We start from the raw sequence: 20488 nt of genomic DNA, 5'->3' as shown, positions 1-20488 counted from the left end.
ATGCTCTTTTTCCAGCACTGGCATTAGAGGCAGTATAAAACCACGATTTGTTTGAGAAAGTAAACACAACGAGCATGCTCTTCTATCTGAGTGCAGAGCACTATTACATGTTTTAAAATAATTAGAGCTCTAAGACATATTAGCATGGGTGCAGTCCTGCATACGGTGCAAGCGACAACATTACCAAAATTCGATTTATATTAGCATGCCAAAATAAACAGTACTGTGACTCTCGGAGGAAATCTAGTAAACGGAAGTTCAATTTGTTTTACTGGATACCTCTGACTGAATCCTTGATTTGCTGCCATTATAGCTGTATTAAACAGATTGCTAGGGTAATGAACTTGAGCTCGGCTGCTATTAATTTAAGTTCTTAATAGCTCTCTTTCAAAAGGTATTGACATTCATTTGCTAGTTATACTTCATGACCTCAGCTCAGTTCATGCACACACACATTTGTGATGTCTTGCCTAATATTGATGCTTATTATTTTATACTTTTCTAACTACAGAGAATGACACTTCAGTATACTTGATGACGATTTTAACTATTTTAAGATTTGTGTCAGGTCAAAAACTTGCCAACTTACCACAGTAAAGTCTTTGGTAGAGCAGTTGTCTCCACTAAAGTTACAGCTCATCAGCATCTCCTCCAGCTGGTGCCCTGTCCTATTAAAGATATCTTCCATGTTGGGGTCCGGATACTGCAAATCTTTCTCCTTGTGCCCATCCTTGTTTTTCGGCGGTAACCCGGTCAAGTTAGCCAGGTGGTAAATGTCGGCGTCGGTGAGTGCAGAAAAGCGAAAGCGGTTGATATTACAGATGGTCACGGCAGGGAAGACCATCTCCCGGATAACCTCCTCGTCCAGTGCCGTGATGTGGGAGTGCTCCAAGTAACTAATGGCACTCTTAGCTGCTTGGTACAAAAACAATGCGAGTGACAACAAAAAGGCCAGCGCCCAGAGGGTCTGCTTGACACCTAGCCGGCCAGAGACAAAAATGTGATTAATCCCGTGAAGGGTGCAGGAGTTGGCAAAGCCAGCCAGGTCCTTTGCTTGAGGTGTACAGGTCTCCTCAATCAGACTCTCCTTGTCCCCTTCCTGCTTGCCTTTCTGCTTCTCATCCTCCTCTGCAAATTTAATTTTGCAAACAAATTCGATCGGCATGTGGGCAGCCAGGTCTGCGTCCTGATACTTTAATAACAGATATCAACCTTGCTCTGCTTGCCCTCTCCCTGGCTTTTGTCTTCCAAACAGATCTGAACTACTAAAAGAAAAAAAGGGAACTGTGCTGCTGCTTGCAGTGGCTGCGCCAGCTCCTTGTCTCTGTACTTGATCAGCTCGCTGAGTCTTGCTTATCAGCAGTAATACAGCTGTCAAAAAAACACCCTTGCTCTCCGCTTCAGACCCATGGATAAAAATGCAGCATTTAGACCAGTGCTAAAAGAAGCCGGGGGCTACTTAATAATTCATGAGAAGGCAACATTGTGATTATTTCTCCCTCAGTAGCAAGAGTCGCAACTTCTCCGCTTCTGTTCTCGTCTCTTCCCGGGAACAACTGCTTAATCCACTTGTTTGAGTGGCTTTCTTTCTCTCAAACAATAATAAGTTTGTGCCAAAGGATCTCCACCAAAAGCTGCCCCTTGATGGTAATCCCAGAGGGTCACTAGTTTCTAATGTTCCCCCCGAGGTCCCCAGTGAGTGACTAATTGGAGCAATAATGAAGAGTGAGGGAAGTGGAAACGAGCACAAGGCAACTCTTAGCGATCAATCTTCTCGTCGGAACAAAAAAAAAAGTGAAAGACTATTGATCTGGCTAAAGCATCTGTCAGGGATTAAGGAAGGCAGTACAACGCTCCTTTCTTATCAGGAATTAATGGTAGCATCACCAAGCTCCAGCACGAATTTAAATTAGTGTCCGTCTTCTGATTTGTAACCAGATGACGTTAGAGATGTTTAAATAAAGTATTGATTTCTCTCTTTTTTTTTTTTTACAGTGTGCTTTCGTTGTGTTAATGGCTTTTTACCTAGATTGCCAAACAAAATTATGTAAATAGGAAACACATAAAAGCGCACATACTAATGCAGTGTTTATTCTTCAAATGGGTTTAGTCGTGCTGCTCATGTTCTGAGAGGCATACAATAAAAAAGCAAACAACCAACCAACCAAATACATGCATATAAACATACATACATACATACATACATACATACATACATACATATGTGAATTAAATAGCTTTTGCTTGTGCCCCATCCCCTTTCAGCAGTTAATAGTTTCCTCCATAAAATCCATCACCATTGTACACATTAAAAAAATAAGCCAGTACAGAGGGCTATAACCGGTTAAAAACCCAGCTGCTCTTTCTGTTCTCTCCACTCAACACAATGGCAGACTACAGAAGCAAACACAGTAAAATAACATGACATGTTCATTAAAGCAGAAAATTCTTAAAGTGCTTTTTGCCATTATTGGGTTAAAACCCTTCCTGTGGCTACACGCTACGCTGCAATAAATTGCAGAGCTGGAACTTGTAGCTGTTTGAAAGATGTATAACATCTTGATGAGAAAATAATTGTTTTAATAATAAAATAAAAGTTTCACCACTGAAGGCTGTTGTTTTTCTGTTTTGCTTTCTACCCACAAACAAATTGTATTATTTTGACAGATGCAAGTTAAGTATTTATGCTTCATATAAAATGGAAACCACCATGCTTGCATGAGACCCCGGGGAATACCCTGTTCCCAATACAGGCAAACTAAAGTAGTGCATTCCAGCAACTACAGGGCAGATTCCAGACAGTTCTGTGCTGGGGTCTGAGTCACTGTCTACTCCCCCCCCCCCCCCCTTGGACATAATGTGTCAGATGTAAAAATAAATAAATACAACAGTCATGGGCTTCATTTTATTCAGGACAGATATACCTCAGGATATTGTTTTACTAGGAGCTTAAACTGAGCTATTAAATTAGGGTTCTGAAAGAATGTACTAATGTCCAATTCAGTTGTTCCCTCATTTATTCATATGCAGGGTCCCTGGAGGGATGGACTCGTTAAGGTTGTTTACACTGACTAGATATCGACACGGGATACATGGAATCACTCCAGTCCTGCCCATCCTAGAGGACTTTGTTGTAGGCAATCATATGCTTGGAGCCTTAGAGGAAAGGATAACTAAAGAGTAAACAGGGTTTTCATAATACACCCAAATTTGGAATAAAAAGTATTGTACATTAGCACCTCTGAGAGCCTATATTTTATTATGCGGATATGCAAATATTAAAAAATAATGTCCGATCTACGTTGTCCTGTAAAGTGATGATGAGAAAGGATTGTGAAGTGTTTCTCCCACACTACAGTATTAAGTGACTTCTATTTACTTAGCGAAAAGAAAAGGAGGAAAATCTCAACAATACCAGAACATATTCAATAGTATGAATACAAAGATATACATTATAAATAGTATTAGTTCACAATTTGCAAGACTGAGATCATGGTTGTTATACATAATGTATTACTTTCACATATTGATGTATTCCTCCAAATTGTATTTACATATATTACTCAATTTAAGCATACAAATAGTTTGAGATTCACGTGACAGTGATTGTACTTAATGATAAGCTTAGGTTACAGAGCCATTGACTTCCATGTAGCCCATTAGATATGCATGAATTATATTAAAAGGATTTACTGAAATGTGTCCCTACTTCACTGAAAATCTATGTCTGATCTGCATTATATCATGTAAATCCTTCATAAGCTGTAGATCATTTCAGTCCTTTGTCCATCTGGTAATGTTGTATGAAGATGTGACAAGATATAATAACATATAATAACATACTATTATCCATGTTTGCATTTAATGGTTAGTTGATGTTTGGAACAACAAAACTATTAGATCTCCACATCACCGCAGTCTGTAAACTTGATATCAAGTCAATAATATGCTCTATATGTTGTATATACATTGATACATATCAATATGTTTTCTGTTTTCTTGTTGGTCTGTTTGTTTTGGACACATACTGTGTTTGTGTCTGTATGCTTATATAAAAAGCATGCTTATTGTATGCTTATTGACTTCCACCAACCTTCTGTAAATATGGATCTCATCTAAAGTCTACGTAAATGTCACAAAATGGCCTTGGGCTCTCCGGAACCTTTTAAAGACTTACCTTCCAATAAGCAATTTAAAATAAACTTTACAGTAAGTTAAATGAAATAAATTGAGTTTATTCTAGATACATTTTTGAATTCAATAATAAAACATACAAGATTGTTTTCTTCTCTTCCAATACAATTCGGAGAATTGCGGAAGTTTTAAATCGGTTTCTAACAGCTTCCAAGATCGGATCTCCACCGTGTTTTGCATGATCATTTTCAACTAAAAATATATGCGTATTAATATCTGTCAATATACTCCTATCTTGGTACCCTGTTTTGTATTGTCTTGTGTGGTGCTTTATTAAAGTTCTTGGAAAAGGATAATATTCCTTTCATTTTGGATACTATGCTACATTAGACGCTGATGTGAAATCAACTGTAGACAGAGAAGTGGATACAAATTATACATATGGTTAGCTTTACTTGGAGAATATCCTGGAAATCCTAGCTAGCCAGTGTACCTGTCTCTATCCCTCAAGCTTATATCAAAGGCAAATTCTATGTCAATAACTTCACTGTGGACAACTCTGTAAATATTAACCAGGGCAATAACGAGAGACAACTACTAACACAGAAATGTTTGGTGTTATAAAAAAATGTAACTAAGATATCTATCCAGTTTCTTCTTTAAGATGATGCATATCTTAATTATGTTAATGGAATGGAACCAATCATGGCAAACGCACTGATGCAGCTAAAACATTTTCCACAGAATTGTTCTTAAATGTTAACTTCCTACCATTCACATTTTCAAAATGTATTTATAAATAAGAGAATGTATTATTATTTGTATTAAATATATACAGTACTTTGATTGCAAGTTTAGGAGACTACTGTATAGAAAATCTTGTAACCTTTATGCAAATATGACATTTCCTGATGACTGTTATTTGGAGGGGAAAATGTGTGTGTACTGCAGAAGCCTAGTTAAATTAATGCTGAGGAGGCAAGGGCTACAATGCAGGAATATCTTTTTAAACAGAATATGACAGGATTAATTTTCTTTTAACAAAAAAAAAGCCCATATATTTAAGAAGTCATATTTCCACAATTCAGAGTGCTGCTCTGGAAAAAGAAAACTAAATGTTAGGTGGCAGAATTGATGTTCCCTGACCAAGTATGATGTAACAATATATGTAGTTATAACTGTACTGGACAGCGACATGCACTTTATAAAGAGAGGTTCTTATACAACCATATCCAGCCATGCCCAGTGGAAATTTAAATACCACAAAACAAAACGTAAAAATAAGTAAGCATAAAAGCTCATTTCAAGATATCAAATGGCTTTACTCAATGATTACGGTTATATCAGTAGTATTCTCATGTGTCCTTTAAAAGATCATCAACAAATTCTGGTTTTACCCTGGATGTGTCTCAATATTAAACAAATGTGATTCAGTAATCAATTAACATATAATAAATACATACAATTTGCTAGTAATACTAGTGTTAACAATAGTTTTAATGACAATCGATAAAGTATCTATGTTGGTTTTTCATCAGTGACTGTACGATCAAAGAGAGGTGTATGGCACATGTGGATAACAGTTAAGCATGATTGCAAGGAGGAAGCTTTTCAAATGCATTGGAATAAGAACCCTCTTATTACTGTGCATTTGAAAGGTTTCCTTGTTGCGATAATGCTGATACGGGGACATTTTGACTTGAACTAAACCTTATCAGATGAAAAAGTATGCATCCTCTCACAGTATGGCAGTTTCAGCCACTGCACTTACTACATTTAATTGCGTATTGTAGCGTACATTTTACCGAGGAATGTGGCAGACGTACCTCACAGTCAAACCTTAAAATGGCATTCTTGTTTTTCATCCTGTTCCATTTTGTATTTGTATTTCACATTTTTCTTTTAGCCATGCTAGATTGCAATTTACCACAGGGTTTAAAAATAGTACATGTCAGCTTAGATTTGTGCTGTCATTATTTCAATTGATAAGGTTGGGTTGAGGCATGTAGTTCAGTACTACTTAGCAATGAAATTCATTGTGGTCATGGGTTAATACCACAGGAAGAGGAATACAACTGATGACTGATGAACATTTTAATTAATTAAATGACATGATATACAAATGGAAAATATGCAGATTTATTTTAGTGCATGTTAGCGAACCTCTAGAAAGGAAACCAAAATGTTAAACATTGCACTGTGTGAACTATAAAGAAGGTCAGCTGTGTTGATAGTGAATTTAGTAAGCCCTCATTTCAAAGTGGCTATGATTATTTAACATAAGTATGCAAAAACCTTGGGCAGAGTAAAACAGAGATAGGGAAAATGCTCAAGGTTCTTCGGTTATTTTTAGCCTGAAAGCAAAAAAAATATATATTGATGAAGAAAGCCTAACAACAACAAAAAAGGATGTAGGATGGATGCAGCTGCTGTCGCCAGGGCAAAATTGACTGCAGTGGCAAACTGCTGCGATAGTGTACGGAAACGTGATTTAGAAACCGGGTGTCAGGCATGGGCCAACACACATAAAACAGTAAACCAATGCACAGTGGGAGGAGTAAGGTGAGTAATGGTCAGTGATCCTTTGAAATAGGTATCTCAACTTGTCACACAATAATATACTGCTAATATATTGCTAAATCACTACAATTGAGTGTTAATAAGGACTCATAAGAAACTAAAAGGTTCAGCCCATGTCCAGCACTGACACTGTCCAGGAGGGCACTAAAACATGGTTGCTAAATCATATTAGTAGGTAAGGCCTGCAAGTCTACACATGCACCCAACTTGCTTTCCCTTTAATACCTGATTTATTTATTTTTTTGCCATTGCTGTCAGGGTTTGTGAACATTGCTAAATAGATAGAGTTCAGAACACTTAAAAAGACAAGAAAAATTGGGTAATAGTATTCCATATAAAACATAAATTCAGTAATTAAAACCCTGCTAGAGGTAAAATGCTGCTGTGAATTTCAAATGGAAAATAAACTTTAGATTGTTTGCTCCTACTACAATGGTTCACTTAAGGAGAAGAAAAGATCTTCACCTGTCCCTCACACAGATGAGCAAGTGTAAGTATGTTCAAAATGTCACTGGGACCCTCACCCCAATATGTCACTTCCATGCTGGTAATACAACTGACACATTGCAGAGAAGCCTCCTTAGACATGTTACCATTGCTGTCCAATGAGTCCCAGTGATCTTCTAAACTTTTGCAACAGTTACAGAAGGAACCTGACATTACCTGACAAACTGCAAACAGCTGCCATTATTAACGTGTGCCAAGTCACCCATCTGGAAAAGGGTCACTGAGCAAAACATAGACTGATTTTAATAACATTCATTCCAGTATAGGACCCATAACTAGAGGTCACAGAGTAGGGCTTTCCACTTTTACAATTGGCGAGACACCATTTAAATGTTGTGAAATTTGTCTCTGACCCCCAAAATGCTTTGTCATGTCTTTTTATCATAAATGATGCATTGTATATGTTAAGTGGCTTATAAATTAAATGTAAGTCGTTTAAAATAGAATTGTATCATATTTTTCATTTAATTTTAGCAAAAAAAAACAAAAAAAAACACAATCACCCTGACATTGTGACCCCATTTCTTTATGCTGCGACCCCAGATAGGGTCACGACCCCAGGGTTGGGAGCCACTGCTCTAGAGTAGTAAGAAACAAAAAGCTGGGCATTGTTATTCTAGTCTTTAGTTAGGGTTATGTAGGAGGGCCCTATCAGGACATTGTGTAGGAGGGAACCTGCCCAGCAGCCATGAGAGGGTGGTGTAAACGCCTCCAAAATTTTATGTGGATACACATTGAGAGATGACAGACACCTGGGCTCAAACGGGGCATTTGGAGTCACCTCACTACATGGCTTCTCAGAGAAAAGGCAAAGTGGTGATGCCAACAAGGCCTGCAGGTCACCCAAAACATTGCTTTAAGAGGCAGCAGTTGGCAGAAAAGTTGTAGCCAGGAGTGAGAGAGAATTGACCTCAACTAACATTTCTGTCGTAGGCGTTCTCCTTTAGTTATACATAGGGTAACTGGGTAGGGGCAGCAAACAAACCATACTGCCCGTTCTCTGCATCAGTTAACAGTGATGACCAGATGACCCTTTTCAGTTTGTACTGAGATCTCTACAGCTTTAAGATTAGAACATGCACAGACTAATCCTTCCTCATGGATCGTTTAACTTTGTGCCTCCTTGGCATGTAGAGTAAGCCACAATCATGATATAAGCCAACATTGTTTTCCCTACCAGGTGATGGAGAAAAGCCAAAAGAGCAACACAGTTCCAGCACACTTAGGCTAGTCAGTGGCACATCTAAGATAAAGATTGGGGAAAAAATACTATTTCATGTAGTGCCCATTTCTCCCAAATCCTGATGGATTGTGTGTTGATGGGATAAAAATGTTTTACATCTGATATTTAAAGAAAATACTCCAATCACACATACTGGTATTTTCCTTGGAGACTATCTGATCCGTTAAAAACAAAATACAATCTGCCTTAAAGGTCAGGATGCACTTTTATCTTGTTTAAATCCCTATGGGATACGTTTGCTAAAAAAGTAAACATCGGTTTTAAACCAAATTTAAGAAAGGATAATAAATCACTAGTCATTTTCTAAATCAAAATGTTGAAGCAGAAGCAACTTTCAACTTTTGACTTTTAACAGCACAAAAGGGTAGAAATAAGCAATGTTTTTGGCATCAAACCATCATTAAACATATAACTGATTTTAAACTTATTTTAAGTTCATTTCCTGACCTTTTGCTGTAGACTTATTATAAATAGAACTGTCAGAAATAGTGCTGTCATTTTGTTTAAGAATATTTGTTGGTGGTGGTGTTGTTGAGTAAAAAAGTATCTTTTGAAGCCTATTGCAAAAGAAAGATACTAACATCACATCCCTTTTGTCAAGCACAGACTTGCTGGTCTTCTATATAAATGTTCATAAACACTCTGGGGGGCAAGGAATCAAAACAAAACAAAAAACATACAAGATCCCCCTGTTGTCTGAAAGGATTAACTTTAACAATAACGGATCCCCAACAATGTTTTTTGTACTTTGAACTACATGCATCATGCTTCCTCAGAACTCAGTTGCCTGGAATTCAGATAGTTGTCTAACTGGTATTCAAAGTGACAGAAGCTGACAAACATGTCTGAAATACTACACTTAATCATTTACAGTGAGTCAAGAGGGTATGAAAACAGGGTTAATGTACAATCTATTGTTATAACTAAGGGGGGCAAGTCAGACTCTATAAACAACAATGACAGCTCACATTTTTAAGTAAACTTTAATATAATTGTTTTTCCTACATTTGGTTGTCACAAATTGGTGAGCCACAACAATATGATAAGAATATTAAAGATAAATGTTTAGTGAGTTTATTTAATACGGATTATTACTTAATTAACCTATTATGTAACCATGGGACAAATACTATGTTGTGAACATTATATAAAATAGCTACTCACATCATACCTATACTGCTTGGTTATTAAATAGATTGACGTGCATTTAGCTTAATTTAAAATACATAATTTTAACTTAAGGATGCTTTTTTATGTGTTTGGAATGTTCCTATCTTTTCTTAAAATAAGAAAATATTAGACAGTCCAATAGGAAACAAAACCAACATGAAACTTGTTAGTAGCCAAACATAACATTTTTAGAAAGCCGCTTATCCCGGCAGGAGTCACAATGAAGCTGGAATCTAGCCCAGAAACGCAGGGTGTAAGGTGGTACTGAGAGCACACGACTGCTATGTCCACATGGGCAGACACCTAAGACTGGAATCCAACCCAGGACCTTGAAATTTACAGCCAGCAACATGATGTGCCGCTTCACACCATTTTGCCACACTGAGACTTTCTACAATATTTTGTTATGAACTTTTAACCATTTTTAGTTATGGTGTTATTTACCTACCCTTACATTCGAACCATCAAAACCACATCAAAGTAAAAGCAACAGAGAACTACAAGAAGTAAGATTCCTTGTGATCACTGTTTTGTTGTTTTTTCCCTTCATATATGAGTGAAAGGCACTTTACCCTAAGCATCTGAAACAAAAGCTAAATGTCAAGTCTGGATGTTTTATGACAAAATCATTCATGCGCAATGTCTTCTAAATAATACATGTACCTTTGTTTTAAGCTCTTCTTGATAAAAATATATATTTTCTTTTTTTTTTTTAAAGGTTCACAGGAAAGTCACTGTTATTACATATAAAATGAAATGACAGTGGTTTGGAATGCCAGGGGAAAGAGCCAAACACCTATACCTGAAGAAAGTTAATAAGTATCTCCACTTTCATCCCTGGAGGCAAGTATCCATCAAATTTCAAAACCCCACTGCAGGATAGATAGATTTATGGTCAGTGCATGGGACAAACACATAGGATATAAACACAAACAGTATATGGGGGCACCTGCACACTCTGAAATGGTGTGTGTATTACTCACAGTGTATAAAACACATATCATGAGCTTAATATATCATAGGAAAAAATATTATATTTGCATAGTATTTTCAGGAAATTAATCTACCTAAGGCTAGTATTTCACCGGCTTGATTTTAGAAAAGCATTGCAAATTACTTCTTGCTATAATAATATAAGGAAGGGGAGAGTTTAAATAATTGTAATACTTTTTAAGTGCTTTGCTTGAAAGTTATTACTAATATTTACAATTGAAAATGCTTTTATAAGTTTTCAAACTTATATTTGTATATATGTAATACAGCATAAATCAAACATACAAACAAGATTTGGAGAGCTCATTAGGTGGAAAAAATGTACTATTTGAAATCAAAACAACCCTCTCAGAAGAATGGGCAGGGAATCTTCCACCTTAATAAGGGCATCTTAATTTTCAAAGACAAACTTTACTGATTGGTACATGATGTTTTTTTTTTTTTTATCAACCTGTTTTAGCTGATGGCTCGATACAAAGCTGGGAAACTCATTAAATTACATAAATTCTGACTTATTATTCTGTTCACATACTGAAACACAGGACAGATGGGACATCTTGTGTAGCCTGTGTGATGAGCAAAGTCTGGGAGGAACCGGTGACCCCTACACCTCCCCATCAAGAACAGAAACAGCAATACATCAGAGTGTGCCTTGTTTGCTGTCTTGAAAAACCTTGTGTTCCCCATGACATCTACGCTACAAGAGGACATTTATCCACAACAGCTGTGCACCACAGCCCCGGTCAGCTGCTCAGTGAGACTATGAAAGGAAGTTTTAATTTTTTTGGTTCATTTCTATTCAAAGATATTGGCTAAAACTGCTAATCTTATTTTAATTATTTTGTGGGCAGGAAACTGCAGTTTTATTTATATTATATATATATATATATATATATATATAGGCTGTTCTCTAATTTCCAAAATCATTAATGAGTGCATGCACACACTATACTGTAAATATCTTGTTACATATTAAACCCATTATGATCCCAATAAAAATATGATATTTCAGATTCATGGAAATAAGTCAGATTTTATGTAAAGTGAAGTGTGTAGTGCATGTTCTCACTGAAAAATTATGTCTGCATATTATAAACAGGTTCTGATATTTAAAATTATAAAATAATTTGATGGCTATGAAACACCCTCCCAGGAGACCAAAATGCCACAATATATTAGGGTTTGAATAAATCATATAATATTGCTGTATCATCTCTAGGCTGATCAATCTTATCAGATCAATAATTTAGTCTTTCGTCACAATATCTGAAGGATAGGAGCTCTGATCTTAGACTCATTTATTAACAATACCAAGTGACAAACTTGTGCTAACAGAAGGTATTCCAGTAGGACAAAGACATTATGGGAGATTGTATTTTTATTTTTACCTGATAATGACATTTCTGTGATAGTGATGAAAGCTGGATCAATTTCTAAGTAGTACTACACTATAGCTTCAGTTTCATTTTATGTATTTATATATTATATTATTTATATATTATCCATTTATATTATAAAGAATCACAGATGTGTCTTGTTTGCTTGGTAGTTCTAGATTAGAGGGGAAGGGGATTATATATATATATATATATATATATATATATATATATATATATATATATATATATATATATATATATATATATATATTATATAATATATTGTGTGTGTGTGTGTGCATGTTTTCTACCTTAAAGGTTTAGTAAAGGTCAGGTTTCTAACACATTATTTTAAATGTTATTTGATGAGCTGTACTCTTCATGTTGAAAAGACCATGCACTGTATATCATTGTGTATACATATACATTTCAGCATAAATAAAATACTTTTTATTTGTATGCATTTACTGTTGCTGATATTGTTTGTTTGTTGATCTGAATTCATCCAAAGAATCAGGCTTAACAAAACAATAACCTAATATATCTCTCTCTCTCTCTCTCTCTCTCTCTCTCTCTCTCTCTCTCTCTCTCTCTCTCTATATATATATATATATATATATATATATATATATATATATACACACATGTGTGTTAACATACCTGTATTAATGGGCATAACCATTTATTTAATCAGCAAAACACATTACAGTATCTTGTGTTTTGTGCTTTTGCCCTCAAAGTGGGACATTTAGCGGTTGCTATGGCCAATTATCTTTCAGGTACAGCCTTCCATGCGGGGTAATAATAATTAAAGAAACAAATAAAACAAAACACAGAACTCAATGTATGTGACTTGAGCACTGAAGCACTCTGCAGTGGTGAGACAATCTTGTTCACTCTATTGCTTTTCACTCCCAGTCTCACTGGGGGACTTAAACTTGTCATAGGAATTCAGCATGTTTTCAGTTCTTAATCAAAATGGTTTGGGGATCATGTTTCTAGGGAACTGGGAGGTCAGATGATTGTTGTAGCGTAAGAGTAAGAGATGATATCCTATACCTGCTTATGAAGTGTATGTTCTTGAACTTGCATCACAAATAGACAAAAAGGAAAATGTGGGTTGTTATTATGTAACAAGAAGAACAAATAAACATTATGATCATGTGATGAAAATGAATGCCTGTAGCAAAAATACTCTTTAGGTTCTTGAAATGCAAATGATTACTGTCATATCACATCAAATCACTTGGGTGTAATTATACATATTAATTATTGGACAGCAGCAATACTAGTTCACAGTGCTGCTATAAACATTTCCCAAAAAGTCCAACAGTGAAGACCACAGCATTGAACGGCTGGTAGAAAAGGTATATTTCTCACCCTATAATTTAAACATCGCACGTAACTAGGACAGATACCATAGTTAATCTATAGCTCATGGTTATATAAACAATATAAAACATATGTGAGTACATAATGTGAAGATGAGATTAAATACATTTCTCGTAATCTGCAACTTCAATCCAATTGTAAACTAGAGGAATGTCAATTGAATATGAAGGGGTGGTATCGTGTATTTTTTGTATTTCAAAGCAACCTAAAAGTCAACAGTTTCAGACAGCAGAATCTAGTTGAATTTCTCTTTCTTAAATGTAGAGATCTGCGATAGCTCTTCATTTGCTTCTGTCAATTTAGCAGTTCACTACAAGCAGTAAGACTTGGACTAGGACTACTCAGAAAGACTGTGAAAAGGCCTCAGGAAATGTAGAAATGAAAGTGGGAAAGGACATAGACTAAAACATGAATTTCCATCCTTGGTGATGATCATGAATAAAGATCATGAGGTGCTAAATGTTAGCTGCCGTGGTCTAGAATCCAAACACGTGTTAACGACTGTTTTGAGTCAGTCGTTAATTACAGAAAGTACTGTGGCTCTCTAATTACATTTAATCTTCAGTTTAGATGTAAAACAGGAGGTTAACATAATATCACTTAGCTATCTGCATGGTTCAATAGCACTAAATGATTGGCTTAATGAAAATCGGGCTGTTTCACTAACACCATCCGACTGGTCATTTTTTTGTAAGACAGGCATTCTAGCAAAACCAATTTTCTTTGCAGCTAAGGCATTTTTATGCCTGTTCACTTGTCATGTCTTATTCTGAGGAGATTATTTTTTTTTTTGCCATTCGCCACTTCGTACTAAATCTATCACTTACAGCTGGTACAATGGCTCAATGGTATAAATCTCTTATGCCTGGGTTCTGCACTGTACTGAGATATAGAAGGGGAATAGAGCCTTTATCAAGAATAAGCAACTTTTATCATTTAAATGTGACATCAACTTTCTAGGGGCTAAAAAAGGCATGTTGTTGCAAAAAGAAAAGCAGAGGCAGATGCGCAAAACACCAGTGCCAACTAAAGTTTTAAAGTACAATAAAACCAAAACAACGATCATGAATTCCACAGTTTCCTTCTTTTTACTAAACAAATGAAATATGACTTAAAAGTAGTATAAGGATATGCATTTTGCAGCCGATTTCTCTTTTCAGTGGCAATCACAAAATGTCATAAAAAACATAAATACTAATTGTATAATGAAATTTGTATTGTCTTGCCATGCTAGTGATAAAATATGTGAAATTTATGTGAAAGTAACAACTGTTTAAATATATTAAATTAAACTAAATTTCCAGTATTGCAAAAGACCTACCCTTTTATTGGCAAACATACATTTAATTGTTGCTAAAGATATTTATTCAGAGGCATTCTGCAAGGCAGGATTATCTATGAGGTACATCCTTTTTGAAGTATACTTTGTATACACTAGTATACTTGTGGTATAAGTATTAGTACCCTATTACCAGATAAGAGTATATCAAAATTTAATTAAGTTTCACTAGAAATCTTATTGTTTTTGACCAAACAATATTAACTTTAGGAAACTGTACAACTGTCCAAAGATTACATTGCTTTTGTACCTTGTCATATGAATGAAATAACACAGAAAAATGTTCATAAAGACATTTAAAACGAAAAAAGGTAAATCCCGCCTACTTATTTCACTGGAGGGCAAGTAATATGGAAGTGTATAGCACAGTACAAACAGACTTTCTATTAAACAAATCTCACACGGCTACATCTGCATGGCTATAAATAATGAAATTCCCTTTAGGATATAACATTGACAGCCCCATACAACATGATGAATCTCACGAGAGATATAAACATTTGAAAAGGAAACTCAAATGTCTAAGACATTTTTACCTTTTTTCAACAAAGGTTTCTGAGATGCCCAAGCTAGTACCTCCATTTAGAGGTGCAGAAAAGAGGGTCAAAATATACATTAGTATAGTTCAAAATAATGGGAACTATAATGAATATAAATATGATTACACAAATAATATATAATATTATAGCCTTACTCAAAATTACCAAATTACACCCCCCCACCATTCACTGAAGTGAATAGAAAATACAAGAAGTCAAAAACATCAAAAACATGTCTTCACCAGCAGAATGAATTTTGTCAGTCAACATAATAAAAAAAAACAAAAAAAAAAACACATTTTCCAATCCAACAGCTGCTTCTATGCTTCTAGGACAACCTCTTTGATTGAAAAGAGAAATTCTGTCATTTCATTTTTTGTCCAAAAACTTTAACGTAGAAAGGTTAAATCAGGATACCGACCCAGAATGAGATATTAAAACTCAGGTTTGCTAGCAATTGCGATGACAATGGAAGGTAATGCATTTGGTTTTCTTCCTTAAACCTATCAAACAGCTGACAGCTTAAAACATCTCACTTAAAATTAAATTGATATTGACCTTTTTGCTCAAAAGAACAGATACGTTTCTAGACAGGAAGTGAAGTATCTATTAAAGGAACCATCAATGTTTGAATTAAGTATGGATACTGATAATTGGTAAATATCATAAAAACTTTGTTTTTGAGAACTTAACGGAACACAATACACTCACCAATCACTTATTTGCAGAACATTTACACATGGTATTTTAATGATTTTAAAATTCATTCTTTAATTCGTTTTAATCAAAGCAGCAATTTATTAGTACACAAACAATTAAGCCATTAGCTATGTGTCAACAAAATGCAAAGAAAACTTTTAAATAATCACACAATTAAACAGAGAATATAAAAAGGTTCAGAAACAAATGACATACTATCTACTGTACTCATTTTTTAATTTAATAATAATTAAAAGCAGAGCTGCAGAATTTAATGAAGTAAACACAGTTTCAATAAACTAAGGAAATACAGCACATTTTGCAAATATTATTCAATTGCTCTTTAAGGCTAATATTTGCATTACATTTAAGTTTGGGTTTGGCTAGGGTTTGCCCACATTTTGTATACATTTTTGACATCCATTAGGGTCAGACAATTATCTGATTTATCACAAATGATTGAGGTGATCTTGCATAGTTTTAAAGTGTGGTGTCAGCTAGGATAGCTAGTTAGTTAATCATAGGATAGGTAGTTAGGAAATGGTTCTGCAATCAAAAATTGACAAATACACAGCTAGTCTCGGGCAATGAATTCTTCCATTTTCTTTCTCCTCTTTCTAAGTTGTTGAAAGAGTGAGTGACCTCTTTAGACCGATCTCTATTCATTTATACTGATGTCTGTACATGTTTGTTAAAACGAGAAGATAATACAGTAAGTGCATTAGGTCACTAAAATCGTTTAGTACTGATGCTTTTAATCTGTCTAACTCTGAATCAGACTTGGTACTGCACACATTTTTAGCTTTTACAGTCATCGAGATTTACAGAATTAAGAGTCTTAAAAAGAAGAACCAAGGGCTGTGGGAAACATGAGATCAGCACACCATAACCACTGGGGATTTGAGGAACAACCATGGCTACTGCATTCAAATATATTTTAACACAGCTGCTAATGGACACAGGCGCCTAGGAAACTACTTTACAAAGTGCCTATAAATAGACTTCCATCCCTTTGACAATGCTTTACTAAATGTATTCCTCATAATGCACAAGAGGAAATGAGTACTTATTGCATGAGAAAGTAATTCAATTACCAAAATCTTAAACTCTCCACTTATGAACTGATCAATATGAGTTATTCAACCTATTTACGATAAAATACATTTACTTTTGACATGACATAATTCAAGATGGTGTTGGGGCTTATAATGGGTTGGGTAAGGTATAGATATAATACATTGGTATACACAAGCAGTCCTTATACTTACAGCAGGTTATATACCGGGAAAAGGCACTATATGTCGAAATTATGTCAGTCGAATCTTATTAACCTGTAGAAACACAGTCGTAATGAGGGGTTACGTTCCCCACCAAGGGCCTGATGTCCATTTATGAATAGAATTGATCTTAGACACCATATTTGACAAGCTTGTATATCTAACTTGTATGATATAGCTACAATGAGTATAGATTCACCAAGTGTATGTAAATGTATACATAATCAGGGGTAGATCTTAACTTTTTTTCCCCACTAGCCAGCAGGTCTAGTGTCTCTAGTTGCACTAGCCCGCCAATTCGGATCCAGTCATTATTTTAAATTATTGCCAGAAAAAGAAAATTGTTGAAAATATTGACAAATTGTGTTAATTTAAAACTGTAACAAACTTTGTTTCCCTGAAAGGAATAAAACATTACTGCAAATATGTAGATAATGATTAATCTGCTGCTTCTTTGTGCTCACATGTTGTATGATTTTCTGTTGTAGGTGAGTGAAATTGATTAGTCCACCCTTGCTTGCCAAAAGCACATTAACAGTGACAGTTTGACCTGGGTGAGTTTAAATACTCCCTGCACAGTATAAAATATGGTGGCTGTGCATTGCATGACTTTGTGACAGAATTAAGCACTGGAACTTTCCTTTTTAATGGATATAGTTGCACAAAATAACCTGGTGGAAATATTTCTGTTGGGTGCCTGTGAAAACTGAGTGCATGATTTTCACCTGATTACTGCTTTGTAAATGGAATGCTTCAAGATTAAAAAATGTTTGACCTTAACCACCTGATGCATGAGTTAGGTTTTCTTATTTAATTTGCATTCACTGTCACTGTCAATGTTTTGTCAATTTGCTGCATCATTCAGGCTTCTAAATGTGCTGTATTTGAACAATACCACTTAAAACACATGAAATATTAAAAATTCCAGTATTCAAATTCCAGCTGCCATTTCGGCAGAACTGTAATATTTATTAAGTGGTATATTCGATTATTACATTTGCATGAGTAGCGATTGTGTCCTGTACATTTCTAAATAAAATACTACTGGAGTCGCTGGGGTCACACTACATGATTTTAAGCCCGATTTGAGCCTGATTTGGGCCTCACGACAAATCGGCACTGATTGTCACGATAAGCTGCCTGGTCAGGGCGTGTCCCCGCCACCGATAGATCTGCGCTACCTTTAAATGTCCACGTCCATGTTTGTTTACCTTTTCTCTCAATGGACCACGCGTGTTTCTGCGAGATGTGGGGAGTTTAGAGGCTGTGGTGGAGATCCCCACGAAAAAGTTCCTCTGTACTTAACGATCGTATAGTGTGCACTCCTTCACGACACAAAAGACATACATTGGTTGCAAAATAGTCATTAAGTGTGAACTGCCCACCGTTCACAAAATCGGGTCGGATTGTAGAAATTGTGTAGTGTGACCCCAGGCTGGAGAACACAAACCGAACGCGACCGCTAGCACGTGGTCGGTAGCGCGCATGTGCGAAACTAGCGCACTGGAAGCAGCGTACTGACGAAGAAATCTATAATGTTTAAAAATCCGTAGATTTCAATTGGCTAGCGGGCTAGCGTTAAGATCGACCCCTGATAATCTTTACGAAATGTCGATCTATCACTTTGTCTGCTATACCCTGTAGAACAACCCCACAACCTGGTGAGGTAGGCTGCTTATGGTTACCTGGTATATATTGCAGGGGCCTGATAATTTCTTAGGAGTAATTTATTCATATTGAATAATATTTTATTGACAGTCTTTTTGTACTAGCTTTTTTTTTTTGAAATTTTCCTCTATGTGGTTGCTGGTAGAAAGCAGATCAAATGATTAAAATAACGTACGACTCGCTGTGGATTTATCACCATCACTGGTTATGTTTACATGCAGAGAATTTCATCAATCCGAATTAATTCATTCTGATTGAATATTCCGAATGAACTGTTTATATGTAGACTAACATAAGGTTGGAGGTATCTGTTTATATGTACAAGGGATGTAATGAGAATTCATTTCTTGCACATGTGTCAAGCTTACTATGACAACAAAAAGCTCATAACATTCTTGTATTCTTGTAACAAGTATCACGTGCTGTACACAGTAAGCCTACTTGCATTTCTAATATTTTTGAAATTTCGACAGGCTCAGCAAAATATTCTCCTCATGCACTTATTGAACATTAGAAGGCGAAAAAACAAGAATTAGTGTACCACAATACCAATTTGATTCAAATTATTAGCACACATATTGATGGCACACATCGATATATTGATAATTTTCATGTCTTTCAAACTTTGTCTCATAAACGTAGTTTCTGCAGCAGACCGATCATTGCCATTCTTATGCTGGGGTCACACTACAAGATTTCTACAATCCGACCTGATTTTGGGAACAGTGCACAGCTCATAATTAATGACTATTTTGCACCAAATGTATGTATTTTGTGTCGTGAAATAGTGGATTTCTGTAGATCTGTCCAAAACTGCAGAAAGAACGCGACCACAAGCCGCTGTTGTTGTTTGAGTTCGTCTGTGTGGACAAACACAAAAAAGCGTATAGTATTTAAAAATAATGTGCCCCAAAACAACCATTGGTATTTAAAGTATTTTAATAAATACGTATGAAAATCTTATTCTCCTGTCATCTTTATTCTGTTTCTTTTCTCTTCTTCAGTCAGCTCAGCTCTCATTGGCTGCTGATCACGTCACTCTCCATGATCGGTGCCGATCGAGTCGTAAATATTAAACATGTTTAATAAAATTGTAGCGGCTCCGACGTGCTTACAATCGGATCGGAGGGCGAGCGACCAGGCAGCTTGTCGTCACGATCAGTGCTGCTGATCTGTCGTGAGGGCCAAATCGGGCTTAAAATCGTGTAGTGTGACCCCAGCATTAGGCATCCTAAAAGCCACAGGATGCAGTCTGAATGGGTGACATTTCTGAGTTACCGTCATGCTGTAAGTGCTAGTATCCAGCACCATAAGTACTAACGTGGGTGTAAATGGAGGAGAGTTGCAAGTGTGTACCGCTGTAAGTCGAAATGATGTAAGCTGAGGAATGCCTGTACTATCAAGTCTCTCTGTGTGGCACTGAGATTCAGTATCACATCTGAGAATAAAGTTACCAAATATCAATTAGGTGCTTGCCTATTTAAACGTTATTTCTCTATTCATTTGAAAATGTGAATGTTCAAGAATAAGTTGCTAAATAAGACAATTTGGCAACTGGGACATAACTT

At 35.8% G+C, this 20488-nt stretch overlaps 1 protein-coding gene across 2 annotated transcripts in view; it reads right to left on the bottom strand.

The window, feature by feature from the left end:
* Positions 1-20488, bottom strand: part of asic4a (acid-sensing (proton-gated) ion channel family member 4a) — a 190700-nt gene that overhangs the window by 81784 nt on the left and 88428 nt on the right. Inside the window, exon 1 of one of the 2 annotated variants that reach the window (XM_066688388.1) lies at positions 590-1730. The exons of the other annotated variant lie outside the window; for it this stretch is intronic. Within the exon in view, the coding sequence (XP_066544485.1) occupies positions 590-1165 (576 nt within the window). The 5' untranslated portion in view covers positions 1166-1730. Of the gene's footprint in view, positions 1-589; positions 1731-20488 lie in introns of those variants that run through there. 2 annotated transcript variants of the gene reach the window in all.

The sequence above is a fragment of the Amia ocellicauda genome, chromosome 16 (genome assembly GCF_036373705.1).
Source record: "Amia ocellicauda isolate fAmiCal2 chromosome 16, fAmiCal2.hap1, whole genome shotgun sequence".
Classification (NCBI taxonomy): domain Eukaryota; kingdom Metazoa; phylum Chordata; class Actinopteri; order Amiiformes; family Amiidae; genus Amia; species Amia ocellicauda.
This window is presented reverse-complemented; position numbering and strand designations above follow the sequence as displayed.